This window comes from Trichechus manatus, unplaced genomic scaffold (genome assembly GCF_000243295.1).
Source record: "Trichechus manatus latirostris isolate Lorelei unplaced genomic scaffold, TriManLat1.0 scaffold00134, whole genome shotgun sequence".
Taxonomy (NCBI): Eukaryota; Metazoa; Chordata; class Mammalia; order Sirenia; family Trichechidae; genus Trichechus; species Trichechus manatus.
The window spans coordinates 2,494,440-2,510,796 of NW_004444070.1; the positions used below are offsets into that span (position 1 = coordinate 2,494,440).

A 16,357-nucleotide genomic window follows, 5' to 3' on the forward strand; every position below is an offset into this window, starting at 1 on the left:
TGCTTCCTTTACTCCAGGAGTCTACAGATTGTCTTAGTAACTCTCAGATTAGTTGGGGGTCCCCACAGCAGGGTATATAATTCCTCTTTGTCTAATTGCTGAATATGAGAGGAATCCATTTTTGATGGCATGTATTTAGGAGCATTCTAATCTTTTTCCCCTGTGGCGCTTGATATTTCTGTAGGAGTTGAACACCCAAGCCCTTTCGAACATTCTGATTTCATTTGCAGTTTCCTGCTAGTTTTGTGAAGTAGGCAGATTAGCTTGCATCAGCCTGTTATAGCTGAAAATTCAGGTTTAGAGAACTGAAGGAAGGTTCGAGAAGTTGGATCTCTGCACGTTTGTTGAGAATATCAAGGATGACATTGTCTGATAGATTAACTAAATTATTTTAGATCTGGTTTTGAAATGTCCTTAGCATTTATTTAGGTGAGTGAATTTACATTGTTTTATTGTATTCAGAGTTATAGAGAGCCAGGAAAATTCAAGGTGTGACCAGCGTTTCGTAATTTATTGTTTCCTCTGGCTGTTAGTAACAGGCTGTTTAAATAGCTGTTTGTACATTGATTTTGTAGCGACAGATCCTCAGAAGCAGCAACCTTAAAAGTGATTTGAAGTAAACAAATTAGTATGTGAAGCAGCTTTCCAGCAAACAGAATGGCACCGAGTGAAATCTTTTCCCCAGGACTGTCGATGTTTTGAAATAGTCGGTCAGTTTCTTCAAATATTAGGAAAGCCAATGGACGTACAAGTCCAAATTATAAACATGCTTTTCCTTCTAGTTTCCCAGTTCTCCCTGCAGTCTCTCTGGGTTCTGCTGAAACCTAGGAGACCTGAATTAGACCAGACAGCCACTGATTGGAAGATACTGCTGCCTGGTGTTATGGATTGAATCGTGTCCCCCGAAAATATGTGTCAATTTGGCTCAGCCGTGATTCCCAGAATTGTGTGATTGTCCACCATTTTGTCATTTGATGTGATTTTCCTATGTGTTGCAAATCCTACCTCTGTGATGTTAATGAGGCAGGATTAGACCCAGTTATGTTAATGAGGCAGGACACAATCTACAAGATTAGGCTGTATCTTGAGTAAATCTCTTGAGAGATAAAAGAGAGAAGCGAGCAGAGAGACGGGGAACTCATACCACCAAGAAAGCAGTGCCGGGAGCAGAGCATGTCCTTTGGACCTGAGGTTCCTGCGCTGAGATGCTCCCAGACCAAGAGGGAAGACTGATGCATCACAAGGACCTTTCTCCGGAGCCGACAGAGAGAGAAAGCCTTCCCCTGGAGCTGGCACCCTGAATTTGGACTTCTAGCCTCCTAGACTGTGAGAGAATAAATTTCCGTTTGTTAAAGCCATTTACTTGTGGTATTTCTGTTACAGCAGCACGAGGTGACTAAGACACCTGGTCGTCTTCTCTGCTTGCTTTCTTCATCATTCACAACAGACATGGAATCATCTCCGGAAAGAATGCGTTGTTCCACTCAGTAGGGGCAGGAAGCTCCTGCCAGTCCTCATGTCTTATTAATTGAGTCACATACGACATTTTAGTAGTTTTGATGCCATTTGTTTTTCACGCTGAAGTAAAACTTGGCCAGGTTTCTCTCATGACATCTCATCGGTTAAGACAGTAGAAAACTAGTTGCCGTTGAGTCGAGACCAACTCATGGCAGCCACTTGCATGTTAGCGTAGAACTGCGCTCCGTAGAGTTTTCAATGGCAGAATTTTTGGACGTAGATCACCAGGCCTTTCTTCCAAGGCACCTCCGAGTGGACTACAGCCTCCAACCTTCCAGTTAGCAGTGAGCGTGTGAACCATTTGTGTGCCCATCTCATCTGTCACATCATCCAAAAGAACAAAAACCCCTTATTTTTGAAAACAAACGTAGAAGATTGTGAATTTTCCCAATTGAACTCAGAATTTATAAATGGCAACGTGTGTCACGTGGAGTTTGAACCGCAAATTGTGTCTGAGAAGGCAGGGTTGGGCTTGGGGATGGGAGCAAAGAGGGAGAGCATGAGGACTTGCAGAAACGTGTCTGTCTAGTATTTCTATTATGAGGAGGAAAGAGCTTCCTGTATGGAAACCAAGTGTCCTGGTAAAACTGCTGACCTGTCTCCTGTGAACTGGCTGGAAACTGATGTTTTCTGAATGTCCCGGGTTTCAGAAAATAAGGTGGAACTCCCAACTCGGCCGCTCCATGGGTCGTATGCATCTTGTTAAACCGCAGGTTCTAGTACTAGGCACAGCATGTTTAAAAGACTTTTAATGAGATTTTAAGCATGTCAGTATATCAGATTAACTTATACATACATATTTTTGTCTATTGGAGGTTTCTATAGATTAAATTTCTTGGGCACAGGAAAATCTTAAAAGCTCACCCCTCCTGCCTCTTTCTGGTTGCCGTTGAATTGATTCGATTCTTGACAAGCCTTCTTGTGCAGAGTAGAGCTCCGTTCCACAGTTTTCAGGGCTGTGACTTCTCGGAAGCAGACGGCCAGGTCTATCTTCTAAGGCACCTGTGGGTGGGTTAGAACCACCCACCTTCCTGGTAATAGTCCAGCACGTAACCGTTTGCACCCTGCAGAACGGAAGACCCTGCCCAGACTCCTGCTGTTGTGGCCTCACCTTTCCCCTGTCCTCTACTCAACCTCTGTTCCCCGAACACATCAGTTGTGTGCTGTTTCCTGTTCCTTTGTCGGCGTTCTTTGTCAACATCCGTTAAAAACATTCCCCACCTCCGTCCACTTGGCAAACCCATGTCTGCTCACACTTCGCTCATTCACTGTCACTTCCTGGAAATCTTTCCAGGCCCCTCCTCCCCGAGTAGAAGGGACTGTTTCCATCTTTACATTGTTGTTGGGTGCCATCCAGTCGTTTCCGACTCGTAGCGACCCCATGCAACAGAGTAGAACTGCCCCTTGGGGGTTCCTAGGCTGACGTCTTTCCTCCGTGGCTGCTCAGTTAGAATGTCTGCTCATCGCTGGCTTGCTGACCTGAGTCTAAGCACAAGTGTCGCGGGAAAGCAGGAGGGAATTTTCATTTTCAGTGTCAGTCACTGCCAGTATTTGCCAAATGTCAGAGTGATCACATGCTGCTCGATAAAATACTGGGAGAGCCTTGTAAGAATAATACTCTGTTCCTGGTGTTTGGAATGTTGTTGTGCGCCGTCGAGTGGATTCCGACTCACAGCGACCCTATAGGACAGAGTAGAACTGCCCTGTAGGGTTTCCAAGGCTGAAATCATTACGGAAGCAGGTCACCAGGTCTTTCTCCTGGGGAGCCGCTGGGTGAACCACCAGCCTTTCATTTAGCAGCCGAGCACTTAACCGTTGCATCACCAGGGCTCCTTTTCCATCTTTGTAACCTGCTGTAAATCATTGCAGAACCTGAAGTCTACTTCCCTGCCCTGTTTTGAGTTGTATGTTGATAACCCTTCGGTTCAAGGACTAAAACTGACTAAGATAAGCCCAGAATTTTGCATGCCATGGTTCATTCAGTGAATGGTTTGCTTTATTCCTGTGAAAGGCTTAGGGCTTAGGCACACAGCATTTCCCTCCCCTCTTCTTCCCCCGCCTTCTTATGGGTGGAGGGCGGTGGTAGGACAGAGATCAGTGCGTTGATTTTTCCTGGGCACATCTGTGTAGCCCATGCGAATGTACATTAATTAGCGTTTGTCATTTGAACGTGAGCTGATTTTCCTTTTGTTGTATCGGTTGCGTACGTAGCAAGTTGTGGTATACGTGAGCCTGTCTAGGGTGTTAAGGTGGTTCTTGCAGTAAACTAGAATGTTTGGGGTTTCTTAGGTTTTGTGTTTTACAACAGGAGACTACACTCAGCCCTTTCACATGCAGCTGATATATTTTGAGCACTCAGTAAATATTTGTGCAATATATCGAATGATTATGGCGAAGGTCATTAAAAATAGCACTAAGCTATTTCAGTTCACAAAAGGAGGCTTTTCATGAATCTGTTAGTATTCTCTACAGTATAAACATGAGTTTTATTAAAAATATCATGCATTTGCAATTGTTTATTCGGGGAACAAATATGCTCCTAGATAGGTAGGCAGATAGATACATAGATAGATAGGTAGATACATAGATAAGATAGATGGCTAGATAGATACATGGTAGGTAGATAGGTAGACAGATAGACAGGCAGATAGATACATAGATATATAGACAGACAAGTAGACAGACAGATGATAGGTAGATAGACAGGTAGACAGCTAGATGGTAGGTAGGTAGGTAGATAGACAGATGCCATGGAGTTGGCTCCGACTCACGTCGACCCCGTGGCCAACAGAAGGACACATCGTCTGGCCCTGTGCCGTCGTCACAATTGTTGATGTGATCACATAAGTGAACTATGCTCTGTAACAGTGCTGTGCTTCCAGCTTGCTCATGTTTTTGGAAAAACGTGGCGGCTGCTCTCTGTGTCTGGACTTAAGGCCTCACCATGGCCTCACCCGGGCATGTAACAGTGAGTGAATCCGCAGTCTATCCTGGACTCTCTGGTACAACGTGGAGACAGACTGCTGGGCTGTGGGAAGATGGAAATGTTGAGTGGTTTAAAAAGAGAGAAAAACTTGAACAGGTTGAATAGGCACGTAGGTCCCTGGGTGGCACAAATGATTTGTGATCGGCTGCTAACCTTTAGGTTGGCAGTTCGAACCCGCCCGGTGGTGTGAGAAAGAAACGCCTGGCATTCTGCTTCTGTAAAGATTAAAACCGAAAACCAAACAAAACCCATTGCTGTCGAGTCGATTCTGACTCTTAAGGACCCTGTAGGACCGAGTGGAACTGCCCCAGAGGGTTTCTAAGGTTGTGATCTTTATGGAAGCAGACTGCCACATCTTTATCCCGCAGAGTGGATGGTACACTCGAACCACCAGGCTTTCAGTTCACAGCCGAGGTCTTAACCAGTGTACCACCAGGGCTCCTTTCTGTAAAATTACAGCCTAGGAAACTCTATAGCGAACAGCGCTGCTCAGTGATACATGGGGTTGCCAGGAGTCAGAGTTGACTTGAAAGCAGAAGGAAGGGAGGGAGGGAGGGAGGCGTATGGGTTCGTGAAATGGACCCCATTTAATTTTAAACAATAAAGGAAAAGTTGTGCAAGTCAGTTGGTCACATAGGAATGCCGAAAAATGGATTTTAGCTAGCTGCTTTTAAAATGAGCACATTTAACTTAAAACACCGCACACTGATGCATTCATTTATCTCTCAGATTTTACTGAAGGAACCAGTCTGTGAGAAGTAGGTTGTTAGCGCTATGAGAAACCGCCTTGGTCACGCCTAAAACACAGCCAGCATCGAATCCTCAAAAGCATATGGCATTCATAGCTGTATGTTCAGTTCATAACAGTGAAACTTAATTATAAATTTAGAAAGTTTAAATAACTTAGGAAATCTAGCTAATATATAAGGAGCCCTGGTAGCTCAACAGTTCAGCACTTGGCTGCTAACTGAAAGGTTGGTGGTTCGAACCCACCCAGCGGCTCTGCGGGAGAAAGACCTGGTGATTTGCTCGTGTAAAGATGACAGCCTAGAAAATCCTATGGGGCAGTTCTACTCTGGCTTACTGCATTGGGCAAATCTTCTGTCAGAGACCTCTCAAAGTTAAAAAGCAAAGACTAAGGTGCACTTGACCCAAGCCATGGTGTTTTCAGTCACCTCATATGCATGCAAAAGCTGGACAATGAATAAGGAAGACCAGAGAAGAGCTGATGCCTTTGAATTATGATGCTGGTGAAGAATACTGAGTATACCATGGACTGCCAAAAGAACGAACAAATCTGTCTTGGAAGTAGTACAGCCAGAATGCTCCTTGGAAGCGAGGATGTACTTTGTACTTTGTCTCATGTGCTTCAGACACGTTATCAGGAGAACCAGTCCCTGGAGAAGGACATGATGCTTGGTAAAGTAGAGGATCATCGAAAAAGAGGAAGACCCTCAACGAAATGGATTGACACAGTGGCTGCAACAGTAGGCTCAAGCATAACAACGATTGTGAGGATGGGGCAGGACCGGGCCGTGTTTCATTTTATTGTACGTAGGGTCACTATGAGTCACTATTGAGTCGGAATCAACTCGGTGGTACCTGACAACAACAACAGCTAATGTACGGATTAAAAATAAAATCTTTATAACGTCTACGTATTTACCCATTAAAATGAAACCGTCATTTAAAACCACTACCATTTGCTCTTCAGTGCACTGAAAGTAAGCTTCTGTACTCACCACAGCAACTGACAGGGGGTGTCCCTTAATGATCTCATTCAAAGGCCTGCCTCAAGCCATCCACTGCTGAGCCTCCAGTCTCCTGGGAGGATGTGGCTTTCTCAGACATCGCTGGTTTCCACAGAGGGCTTCTGTCCTTTTGTAGTCATTCCACGTGCAGTCTGCTCTTTTGACAAAGTGCTTGTCTGTATTCAGAACATCCTCAGTACTAATATACCAAGAAGCTTCAGTGTTCTCAGCACCGGTCCAGAGCTAACACAAGACATTAGGACTGCCTGCAAAACGGGATCCTATCATGGAATGAGAAGTAAACAACTCTAATATATCCATACCACCGTCTGTGAGTTTGTCATACTGTGGTATCGTACTGTGTAGCTGTGATGCCGAAAGATATGCCACTGGTATCTCAAGTACTAGCAAGGTCACCCATGGTGGACAGGTTTTAGTGCAGCTTCTAGACTAAGACAGACTAGGAAGAAAGGCCTGGTCATCCATTACCAAAAAATCAGCCAGTGAAAACCCTTTTGATCACAACAGAACATTGTCTAGTATAGTACTGGAAAATGGGCCCCTAGGTTGGAAGATACTCAGAATACGCAGTGGCCGCAACAATGGGCTGGAGCAAACCAATGGCTGTGAAAATGGTGTAGGACTGGGTAATGTTTCATTCTGTTGTGGTGTTAGTTTTCCCATTTAGGTCCTTGATACATTTTAAATTGGCGTTTGTGCATGGTGTGAGGTACGTATCCTGATTCCTTCTTCTGCACGTGGAAATCCAAATTTTCCTAGCACCGTTTGTTGAAGAGACTGTTCCTTGCCCATTGAATGGACTTAGCATCAGTATGGATTGAACTGTGTTCAATCCAAATATGTGTTGTAAATCTTACATCTGTGGTTATAATCCCATTTGGGAATGGGTTTTCTTTGTTATATTAATAAGGCAGTATTAACCAGTGGAGGGTGTGTCTTTAGTCAATGTCTTTTGAGATATAAAAGAGATTAAATAAGCTAACAGCAAGCAAGCAGACATGGGGAAAGATAGACTCCAGGCCACATGAACATCAGCAAGGCGCCAAGGAATAGAAGCTGAAGAGACAAGGACCTTCCCCAGAGCCAACAGAGAGAGAAGCCTTTCTGTAGAGCCGTTACCCTGAATTTGGACTTCTAGCCTTCCAAACTGTGAGAAAATAAATTTTTGGTAGTTAAAGCCACCCACTTGTGGTATTTCTGTTACAGCAAAACTAGATAACTAAGACAGCATCCTTGGTAAAAATCAAGTCGACCCTAGATGTAAGGCTTTATTTCTGTACTCTCAATTCTATTCCATTGGCCTCTGTGTCTGTTATAATACCCGTACCAGGCTGTTTTAATTACTGTGACTTTATTGTATGTTTTGAAATCAGGAAGTGCAAGTCCTTCTTTATTCTTCTTCAAGACTGCCTTAGCTGTTTGGGGTCCTTTGCCCTTCCATGTGAACTTTTGACTTGGCTTTTCTCTTTCTGCAAATAAGACTGTTGGAATTTACATTAAATTATATTGAATTTATGGATTGCTTTGGGTAGTATTGACACCTTAACTATATTACGCTTTATAATCCATAAACATGGAATGTCCTTCTGTTTGTTAAAAAAAAAAAAAAAAAACCGTTACCAAGGCGTCGATTCTGACTCATAGCGACCGTATAGGACAGAGTACAACTGCCCACCAGGGCCTGAGTTTGTTGGGTCTTCTTTAATTTCTTTTAGTAATGTTTTATAGTTTCCTGTGTACAAGTCTTTCACCTTCCTGGTTAAATTTATTCCTGGGTACATTGTTCTTTTAGATGCCATTTTAAATAGTCATGTTTCCTTAATTTTCTTTTCCACTTGCTCATTGCTGATGTGTAGAAATCCAGCAGATTCTTACGGTTGATCTTGTTCCCTGCCACCTTGCTGAATTCACTCATTAGTTCTAATAGCTTTCTCGTCCTCAGTAGTGTCTTTGACATTGTCTGTAGTCTTACTCATTTTCTGTCTACTTGCTGTATCAGTTACTGAAAGCAGAATTGTGAAATCTTTGTCTGAATTTGTGTGTTTCTCCATTCAGTTCCATTGGTGTTTGCTTTATGTATTTTGAAGTGCACACATTTAGAATTACTGTGTTTTATAGATGAGTTGACCTGTTTATCACATAAAGTATTCCCCATCTGTCCCTAATGGTAGTCATTCATTGTTCTAAAGTCTAGATGTCCGTTATTGATACAGCTACTCCAGTTCTTTTGAATTGTGGTTGCATAACATATAGTTTCTCATCCTTTTATTTGTTGCCTATCTGTGTATTTATATTTGAAGTAGATTTCTTGTAGAAAATATATAGTTGGGTGTCGTTTTTTGTCGTTATTTTATTTCGCTATTTTGGGCATATGTATAATATTTATAAACCTGGCATAAGATGGAAACCCTGGTGGTGCAGTGCTTAAGACCTACAGCTGCCAACCAAACGGCAGGCAGTTCGAATCCACCAGCCGCTCCGTGGAAACCCTATGGGGCAGTTCTACTCTGTCCTATAGGGTTGCTATGAGTCGGAATTGACTCGATGGTAACAAGTTTGTTTTTTGTTTTTTTTTTTGGCGTGAGGTAATTATCTGCCCATCCCATCATCCCTGTCATTTCTGTGTCTGTTTCTACTGAATGTGTTTTCTCTGCTTCTGGGTTGTTTTTATCTACTTGTTTGCAGGCCTGATAACTTTTACCCTGTGGAGTGCTAGACTGTGCTTCATTGGGTTGACTTTTTCTGGCCCAGAGTTAAGAATCTGTCCACTCCTTGCTTTTAGGCTCCGATAGGGATATTTCTCTAAATTGTCAAGCACTCAAACAGTATCTGTTGCCTTGCCAAGTGGTTTTAGGTTTTGAGAAAATGACTGTGTCAATCTTTTCTTGTTTTTGACAAAGTAGGGACGTTATCTCATTTAATTTTTAAAACGAGAATGATCATTTCATTATTTAAAATGCCACCATAGCAGTTTGTACGGATTTAGATGCTACTGTTTTCCTAATCAGAGTCCCTGATTGGTGGACTAATGCCTCAGCTGCTAGCCGAAAACAAGGAGGATTGAGTCTGCTCAGAAACCTGTTGCCTTCGAGTTGATTCCAACTAACAGTGACCCTATAGGACAGGGTAGAACTTCCCCATAGCCTTTCCAAGGCTATAAGTCTTTAAAGACGCAGAGCAGCTGGTGGGTCCGAACTGTCAGCCTTTCGGTTAGCAGCCAAGTGGTTAACCACTGTGCCACCGGGGCTCCTTTTCCAGTCTGCCCAGAGGCGTCTCAAAAGATAAGCCCTGGCGATCTATTCCAAAAACTCAGTCATTGAAAACCCGCTGAAGCACGGTTCCTGACGCACAGGGTCGCCATGCTTTGGAACGGACTCTAGTGCAACTGGTGGGATTTGGCGGTTCTACTCAGTGTAGGTTAAAGGGGAGCGTGTGCGGGCCTGTTATTTCTAACACATTTCAGACAACCAGCCGTCTTAATCGACTCAATGAATAACCGCGTTAACCTGTGTGTTTGCGGTCGTTGATCCTAACGGTTAATAAGAATGTGGGAATGTTCTTTTCCCATGGTGTGTGTTTGTTGTTCTCGTTGTCATTCAGCACTATCAAGCAAGGTTCATTATATTTTCTTATCCCTGGTTTAGGTAGCGCTCAGCTATCTCCCCAGCATTTCTCCTCAGCCTCTGGTGGAGCCAATTCATGATTTCCTCTGCTCAGCTGTCTGAGGAGTGACTGAATAACTTTCCGTGCTCATGGCGGCCTACCGCCTTCCCCAAGCACAATGGCCTGCTCCCAGGTCGAGGCCCCTCCCTGTGCCCCTGGCTTCTTGTTTTCCACGTTTCAGCAAGAGCCTATCAGCCCAAAGAGCAGCCTTTCTTTCCAGTAAAGCCATCTTCTATTACTTTGGGGAATACTAGAGTTAAACCCTGAATTGCATATAGATTGTTTTGTTTTTTTTTTCTTTTGGAGTAGGGATGTTTCGAAGCCGATAACCCCTCTTAAGACAATTTGTCTTAGATCAGGTGACTCCTCGGAAGAGTTAGCAAAAGACCACCGCGTGCCCCCGCAACACCTCCCGTTCCCAGGAAGGCCTTGCTGCCGGGTACTCACCCACCTCACCGAAGCCTCTCCCTCCTCCTCCCTAGGTGTTGAAAAACTGATCCATCACCTGCGGAAACACGACATACCCTGTGCCGTTGCCACCAGCTCGGGGACGGCGTCCTTTGAAGAGAAGACGAGCCAACACAAGGAGTTCTTCAGCCTGTTCCATCACGTCGTGCTGGGGGATGACCCAGAAGTGCGGAGTGGCAAGCCGAGCCCTGACATATTCCTGGCCTGCGCAAAGAGGTTTTCTCCCACTCCTCCACTGGACAAGGTCAGTTGCGTATTGATGGAAGATGGCAGCCACGGGCTGTGTTTCACAGAGTCATAGCCACGTGGCATTGGGTAAATAGCTAAGGGCTTTGTTTGCAACGCTCGAGGGCTACTTTGAGATGCTCCTTAGGGCTTGGCTGTCGGGGAGTAAGACCTCTTGGTTGATAGTTGTGTGGGAAGATGACACTGATTATTCTGCAAGATTATACCTGCCTAGTCACCAGGCCAGTGAGGCTCAGCCGGAATCTTCTGGAATGCACAAACATACCTAAAAAAGGAATATGTTTTGCAGAATACCACCTGTCTTGGTTATCTAGTGCTGTTATAACAGAAATATCACAAGGGGGTGGCTTTCACAAACAGAAATTTGTTTTCTCACAGTTTTGGAGGTGACAGCTCTAGGGGAAGGCTTTCTCTCTCTCTCTGTCTGCTTGAGGGAAGGCCCTTGTCTTTTTCAGCTTCTGTATCCTGGTTCCTTGGAGATCTTCATGTGGCATGGCAGCTGTCTTCCCCAGTCTGTGCTTGCTTGCTTGCTTAATCTGCTCTTTTTATGTCTCAGAAGAGATTGGTTTAAGGCACACCCTACACTAGTACTGCTACATTAACATAACAGAGAAAACCCACTCCCAAATGGGATTATAATCACAGGCATAGGGATTAGGATTTACAACACACATTTTGGGGGGTGGGGGGGTGATGCAGTTCAATCCATGACAGTGCCTAATCCACCATTCTGCAGGGAAGGGAGAGTTTCAGTGATTGGATCTACAGCGTCGTTATTACTTTTGTAAGTAGACTTCTCGGCGTGTGTTCCTTGGGTACACACTGCTTCATACTGTTCTGCAGACTCATGCCGGCAGGGACAGTTCTTGAGCGTCAGGATCTGTGGGGAGACATGTATGCGAAAGCCGCATGTAGCCCTTTGCATGCCGTCTTGAGAGCAGAAAACTAAAGAAACAACCTCATGGTATACAAGAGAAAGCAGCAAATCTCTTTTTCTTAATAATTGCTCGTCCTTGTATGCTGTGTTTATATTTTGAATTCCTTCTCAGCACTTTCTCTGGAGGGAATTCTTAGTAGTGCTTAGTAGTGCTGTTTGGCCGGCGCAGACAGTCAAGCACTCAGCTAATAACCACAAGGTTGGAGGTTTGAGTCCACCCAGAGGCACCTCAGAAGAAAGGCCTGGTGCTCTGCTTCTGAAAAATCAGCCATTGAAAACCATGGGAGCTCAGTTCTACTCTGACACACAGGGGGTCCCCATGAATGGGAATCAACTCGGCGGCACTGGTTATTCCCCTCAGTACTTCAAGTAGAGAAAAAAAAGACGGATGGGTAACTCCCCGGCCCCGCATCAGTTAGTAGATTTATAACGACAAACCTGCAGAAGCACTCCTAAATAAGAGCCTGTTTTGAGTGTGTCACTTGCTCCTTTTGTGGTTCTTCTTCTCTTTTAGAGGTAGGATCATTGTATAATAAGGGAAAATGCCAACAAGGTTTCATTTAGTCCACGCCTTTTTTTTTTCCCCAAGTGAAACATTGATATTTATTGTGGAAAAAAATCTTAAGTCTCTGGAAATAGTTATCCACAAAAGAATTTGATGGGTGAATATTTATGCGATGCTATTATAAAACCTGTTGCCATCGAGTCGATTCCGACTCATAGTGACCCTATACAGAGTAGAACTGCCCTGTAGGGTTTCCAGGGAGCAGCTGGTGAATTCGAACTGCTGACCTTTTGGTTAGCAGCTGAACTTTTAACCACTGCGCCACCAGGGCCCTGATGCTGTTACAGTCCTTCCTGTATCATTTTTAAAACGCCCTAAATGTTGTAAACTAAAAAAATTTGTTTTTTATTACATCCTCCAAAATACATCTGTTTTTTTATTCTTTGACCTCCACTTCCACTGCTGTCGAGTTGATTCCGACTCATAGCGACCCCATAGGGTTTCCAAGGCTGTAAATCTTTACGAAAGCAGACTGCCTCATCTTTCTGCCGCGGAGCGGGTGGTGGGTTCGAACTGCCTACCTTTCAGTTAGCAGCCAAGCGCTTTAACCACTGCGCCACCAGGACTGTTAGTTCGCCCTCCACTTAGTTACCTTAATAGTGAGTTCGTGTGCTTCCTTAAAACACGGACCAAAGTTGGTGACCTCACCAGGCGAAAATGCCACCTCTGCGCTCCTGGTATTTAACTTGGTCACGTTGGTAAGGGTAGTTTATTTACCAAGTCTTTTCTGGTGTTTGATAACTTGAGGTTTCAGAGAACCAGCCAGTAAAAATATAATCTAGATACCTAGAAACGACTTCATCAGATTAGTTGGTCCTATGTTAGCCATTAGAGTTGCATTGATTTTTAACATTTATTTTGGCTTTTCAACTGGTAATCGTGGCTAATATTTATTGACTTTGTGCTAAGTACCCTGCTAAGTATTTGACATCCAATTTAATGTAGGGCGATAAATTATTCACAGATTTGGGGCATCTTCTTTATCCCTGTAATTGGAGGGGGATGATGTAGTTCATAGGATTTTGGGCTCATAAATAGCACCCCTTTTCACTGCCCCGCGTGCATAGCATCAGCTTCAGTTCATAGCGCCGTGTTTTAAAGCCTGTGGTTTGGACTACTCTCCAGTGAAACCTGGGCGCGACGCACCTTTCTGGCGACGCTTGTGGAGAAGGCATCCCGGATCCTTGAGTGCAGCTTGTTGGCTTCGCACACAGCCGAGCCCCAACAGTGAGAGTAAGCGATGGGTTTGGGCCAGTCCTGTCTGGGAGTGCGTGCGGTAACAAAAGGGACATTTCAGATAACTGTGGAAAAGGTGGGCGCCTCCTGGGAATAGGCTCAGGACCTGCGCCTAGCCAGTGGGTCTCTGACTCCCTTCTGACACAGAAATGAATTCCAGGTGGGTCAGATGTTACTGTGTAAGACTTGAGTCAGGCAGCGGCCATGGCCCTCTGGGTCGTCTGCACTAACCCTTCCTCTAAGAACAAAGGAGCACCTGGGCACCAGACGGAAAACACCTTTGAAGGGACTTGATGACTTGACAGGCAGGGGCCGGGTGCAGGCGCAGGATCCCAGAAAAGGAAAACCCAAGGAGGAAAGTCCACATTTGGGACCATTGTCCCCCAGACATGTCTGCTTATTCTAGACGAAGTGGCTGGCAGACACCTGGGGCTGAGTTAAACCCTTGGCTGCTAAAGGAAAGGTCAGCAGTTGGAACCCACCAGCGGCTCCGCGGCAGAAAGATATGGCAGTCTGCTTCCATAAAGATTACTGCGTTAGAAACCACGGGGTAGTTCTGCTCCGGCCTACAGGGTCGCTGTGAGTCAGAGTCCACTCGACAGCAGTGGGGGGCTACGAGAATAAAGATTGCAGTAGAGGGCTTGCCAAAGAGGAGAGTGGGGTGGCCCTGCCAAGCCCCCAGGCTGTGAGCTGAGACACCAGAGGGCCATACCTAGAAGTAGGGATTGATGGGAAGGAAATAGACTGGTGCCCAGCCCAGAGCAACCGGGCATCAGAAGAGAGAGATGACCCCTAAGTGGCACAAATGGTTTGCGGTTGGCTACTAGCTGAAAGGTTGGCTGTTTAGACCCACTCAGCAGCACCACAGAAGAAAGGCCTGGTGATCTGCTTCCAGAGAGATCACAGCCAAGATAACGCAATGGAGCAGTTGTACTCTGTAACACATGGGGTCACCGTGAGTCAGAATGGACTTGACAATGGTTACGTTTGGTTTTCTAGAAGAGAGAAGGCAGCACACTTGAAAAACAGAGAAACAACAGAGTGGATCCTAGATAAGGCCGGAGTTATCAGACTCAGACTTTGAAAGAGTTATGCTCAACGAATGAAACACGAGATGGAGAGTTTCGGCAGAGAACCCTGTAAAAAAATGAACCGACTATAACAGCTGTATGTGCCAACACAGATGAGTCTCATTAGCATACTACTGAGCAAGAGAAGCCAAACACGAAACAATGTAGGATAAGTGAATTCAGCAAGATTGCAGGATATGAGAAACCAGACCAAACCAAACCTGTTGCCGTCAAGTTGATTCCAACTCACAGCAGTGCTATCGGGTTGCGAAGCGCCGCCCCGTAGGGTTTCCCAGGCTGTAATCTTTACGGAAGCAGACTGCCGCTTCTTTCTCCTGTGAAGCGCCTGGTGGGGTCCTTCTTTCCGTTAGCAGCTAAGCGCTTAACCACTGCACCAGCTCAGTATTCAAAAATGACTTGTGTTTCAGTATATTGTATACAATGTATAGATACAGTGTACAATACAATACAGTATACAGTGTGTACTAGCAGCAAGTAATTGGAAAAAGGAATTGTAACAAAATTCAGGTGCAATAACATCAAAAAGCATCCAATAGGTAGCATAAAGTTAACAAAATGGGAAATATGTCAACACTGAAATAGACAAAGCATCGCTTATATTTGTCAGGGCCGAATATATCAAAATGGAGCAAGGGAAGCATTTATTAGCATTATATGGAACTTGAAACATTGAAAAAATATTTATAAATTGGACTAGAGGAACACTAAACACTTCCATATAACTAATGTTAGTAATGGGAGTCAAAAGACTTATTTACATAAATTGAGAAAAAAAATCTCCACCACAAATCAAAGGACTACTTTTTCTAATACCCAAAGAGATTTTGTAAATTAAAAAGGGAATGATAGATCAGAAAAGTGGGCCAAGAACTTGAATATGTAACTCACAAAACACCAATAACTGTATGGAAAGATACTTTATCTCGCTAATAAGAAAATGCAAACTACAAAGAAATTATTTCCCAGCCATCAGCTCTGTAAAGACAAAGATTAAAATGCACATTTTTGGTGTGTTTGCAAGGACACTCTCAATCCCTTTGGCAGGAGCATAAATAAGAGGACGCGTTGACAGATTGTGAAATGCACATTTGTCCTTCCAGTTCACTTTCAGGCTGCTGAGCAAATGAAGGAGTCCCTGGGTGGAACAAACGGTTAACATGCTCAGCTATTAACTGAGAGGTTGGTGCCCAGAGGCACCTTGGAAGAAAGGCCTGGCTATCTACTTACAAAAAATCAGCCATTGAGAACCCCATGGAGCACAGTTATGGTCTGACTCACATGGGGGCGCCATGAGTCAGAGTTGACTGGAAAACACGTGGTAAAGTTTGGTGTCACTGTCCCGGTATGTGCTCAGACACCAGCTGCTTTTCCTGCCATTGTTTTTGCCCCATCAGTGCAGATGTCAACCCAGGGTAAAGGACAGATGATGCCTGAGTTCAGTTATGAGTGTAGATTTGACCTTGTGTATCCCTGTAAGTGTTTTAGGGACCCCCAGGGGTCCACGGACCACACTGAAATCTGCTGGCATAGAGAACAGAAATAAGCAAGAGAAAGGTGAAGGATTGCTCTTACGTGGATAGAATTTTCTAGGGAGTCTTCAGGGATGTGTCCATATAAATGCCTTTAAATGACGGGGTGGCAGGCCTTGGTTGTTGCATACCATGGAATCAATTCCAACTGATAGACAGCCCACATGACAGAGTAGAACTGCTCCATAGCGTTTCCTAGGCTGTAATTTTTACAAGAGCAGATGGCCAGGTCTTTCTCTGTCAGAGCTGCTGGGTGGGTTCGAACCACTGACATTCTGTTAGCTGATGGCTTAACCGCTGCGCCACCAGGGCCCCTCAGCAGGCCCTAGTAAGGCTCTCAGTTCAC

The 16,357-nt window shown here is 44.6% G+C and overlaps 1 protein-coding gene across 1 annotated transcript in view; it reads left to right on the forward strand.

Annotated features, from left to right (window-relative positions):
* Positions 1-16,357, forward strand: part of PUDP (pseudouridine 5'-phosphatase) — a 70,184-nt gene that overhangs the window by 41,737 nt on the left and 12,090 nt on the right. The window contains exon 3 of the mRNA XM_004385182.2: positions 10,422-10,651. Within this exon, the coding sequence (XP_004385239.1) occupies positions 10,422-10,651 (230 nt within the window). The remainder of the gene's footprint in view (positions 1-10,421; positions 10,652-16,357) is intronic.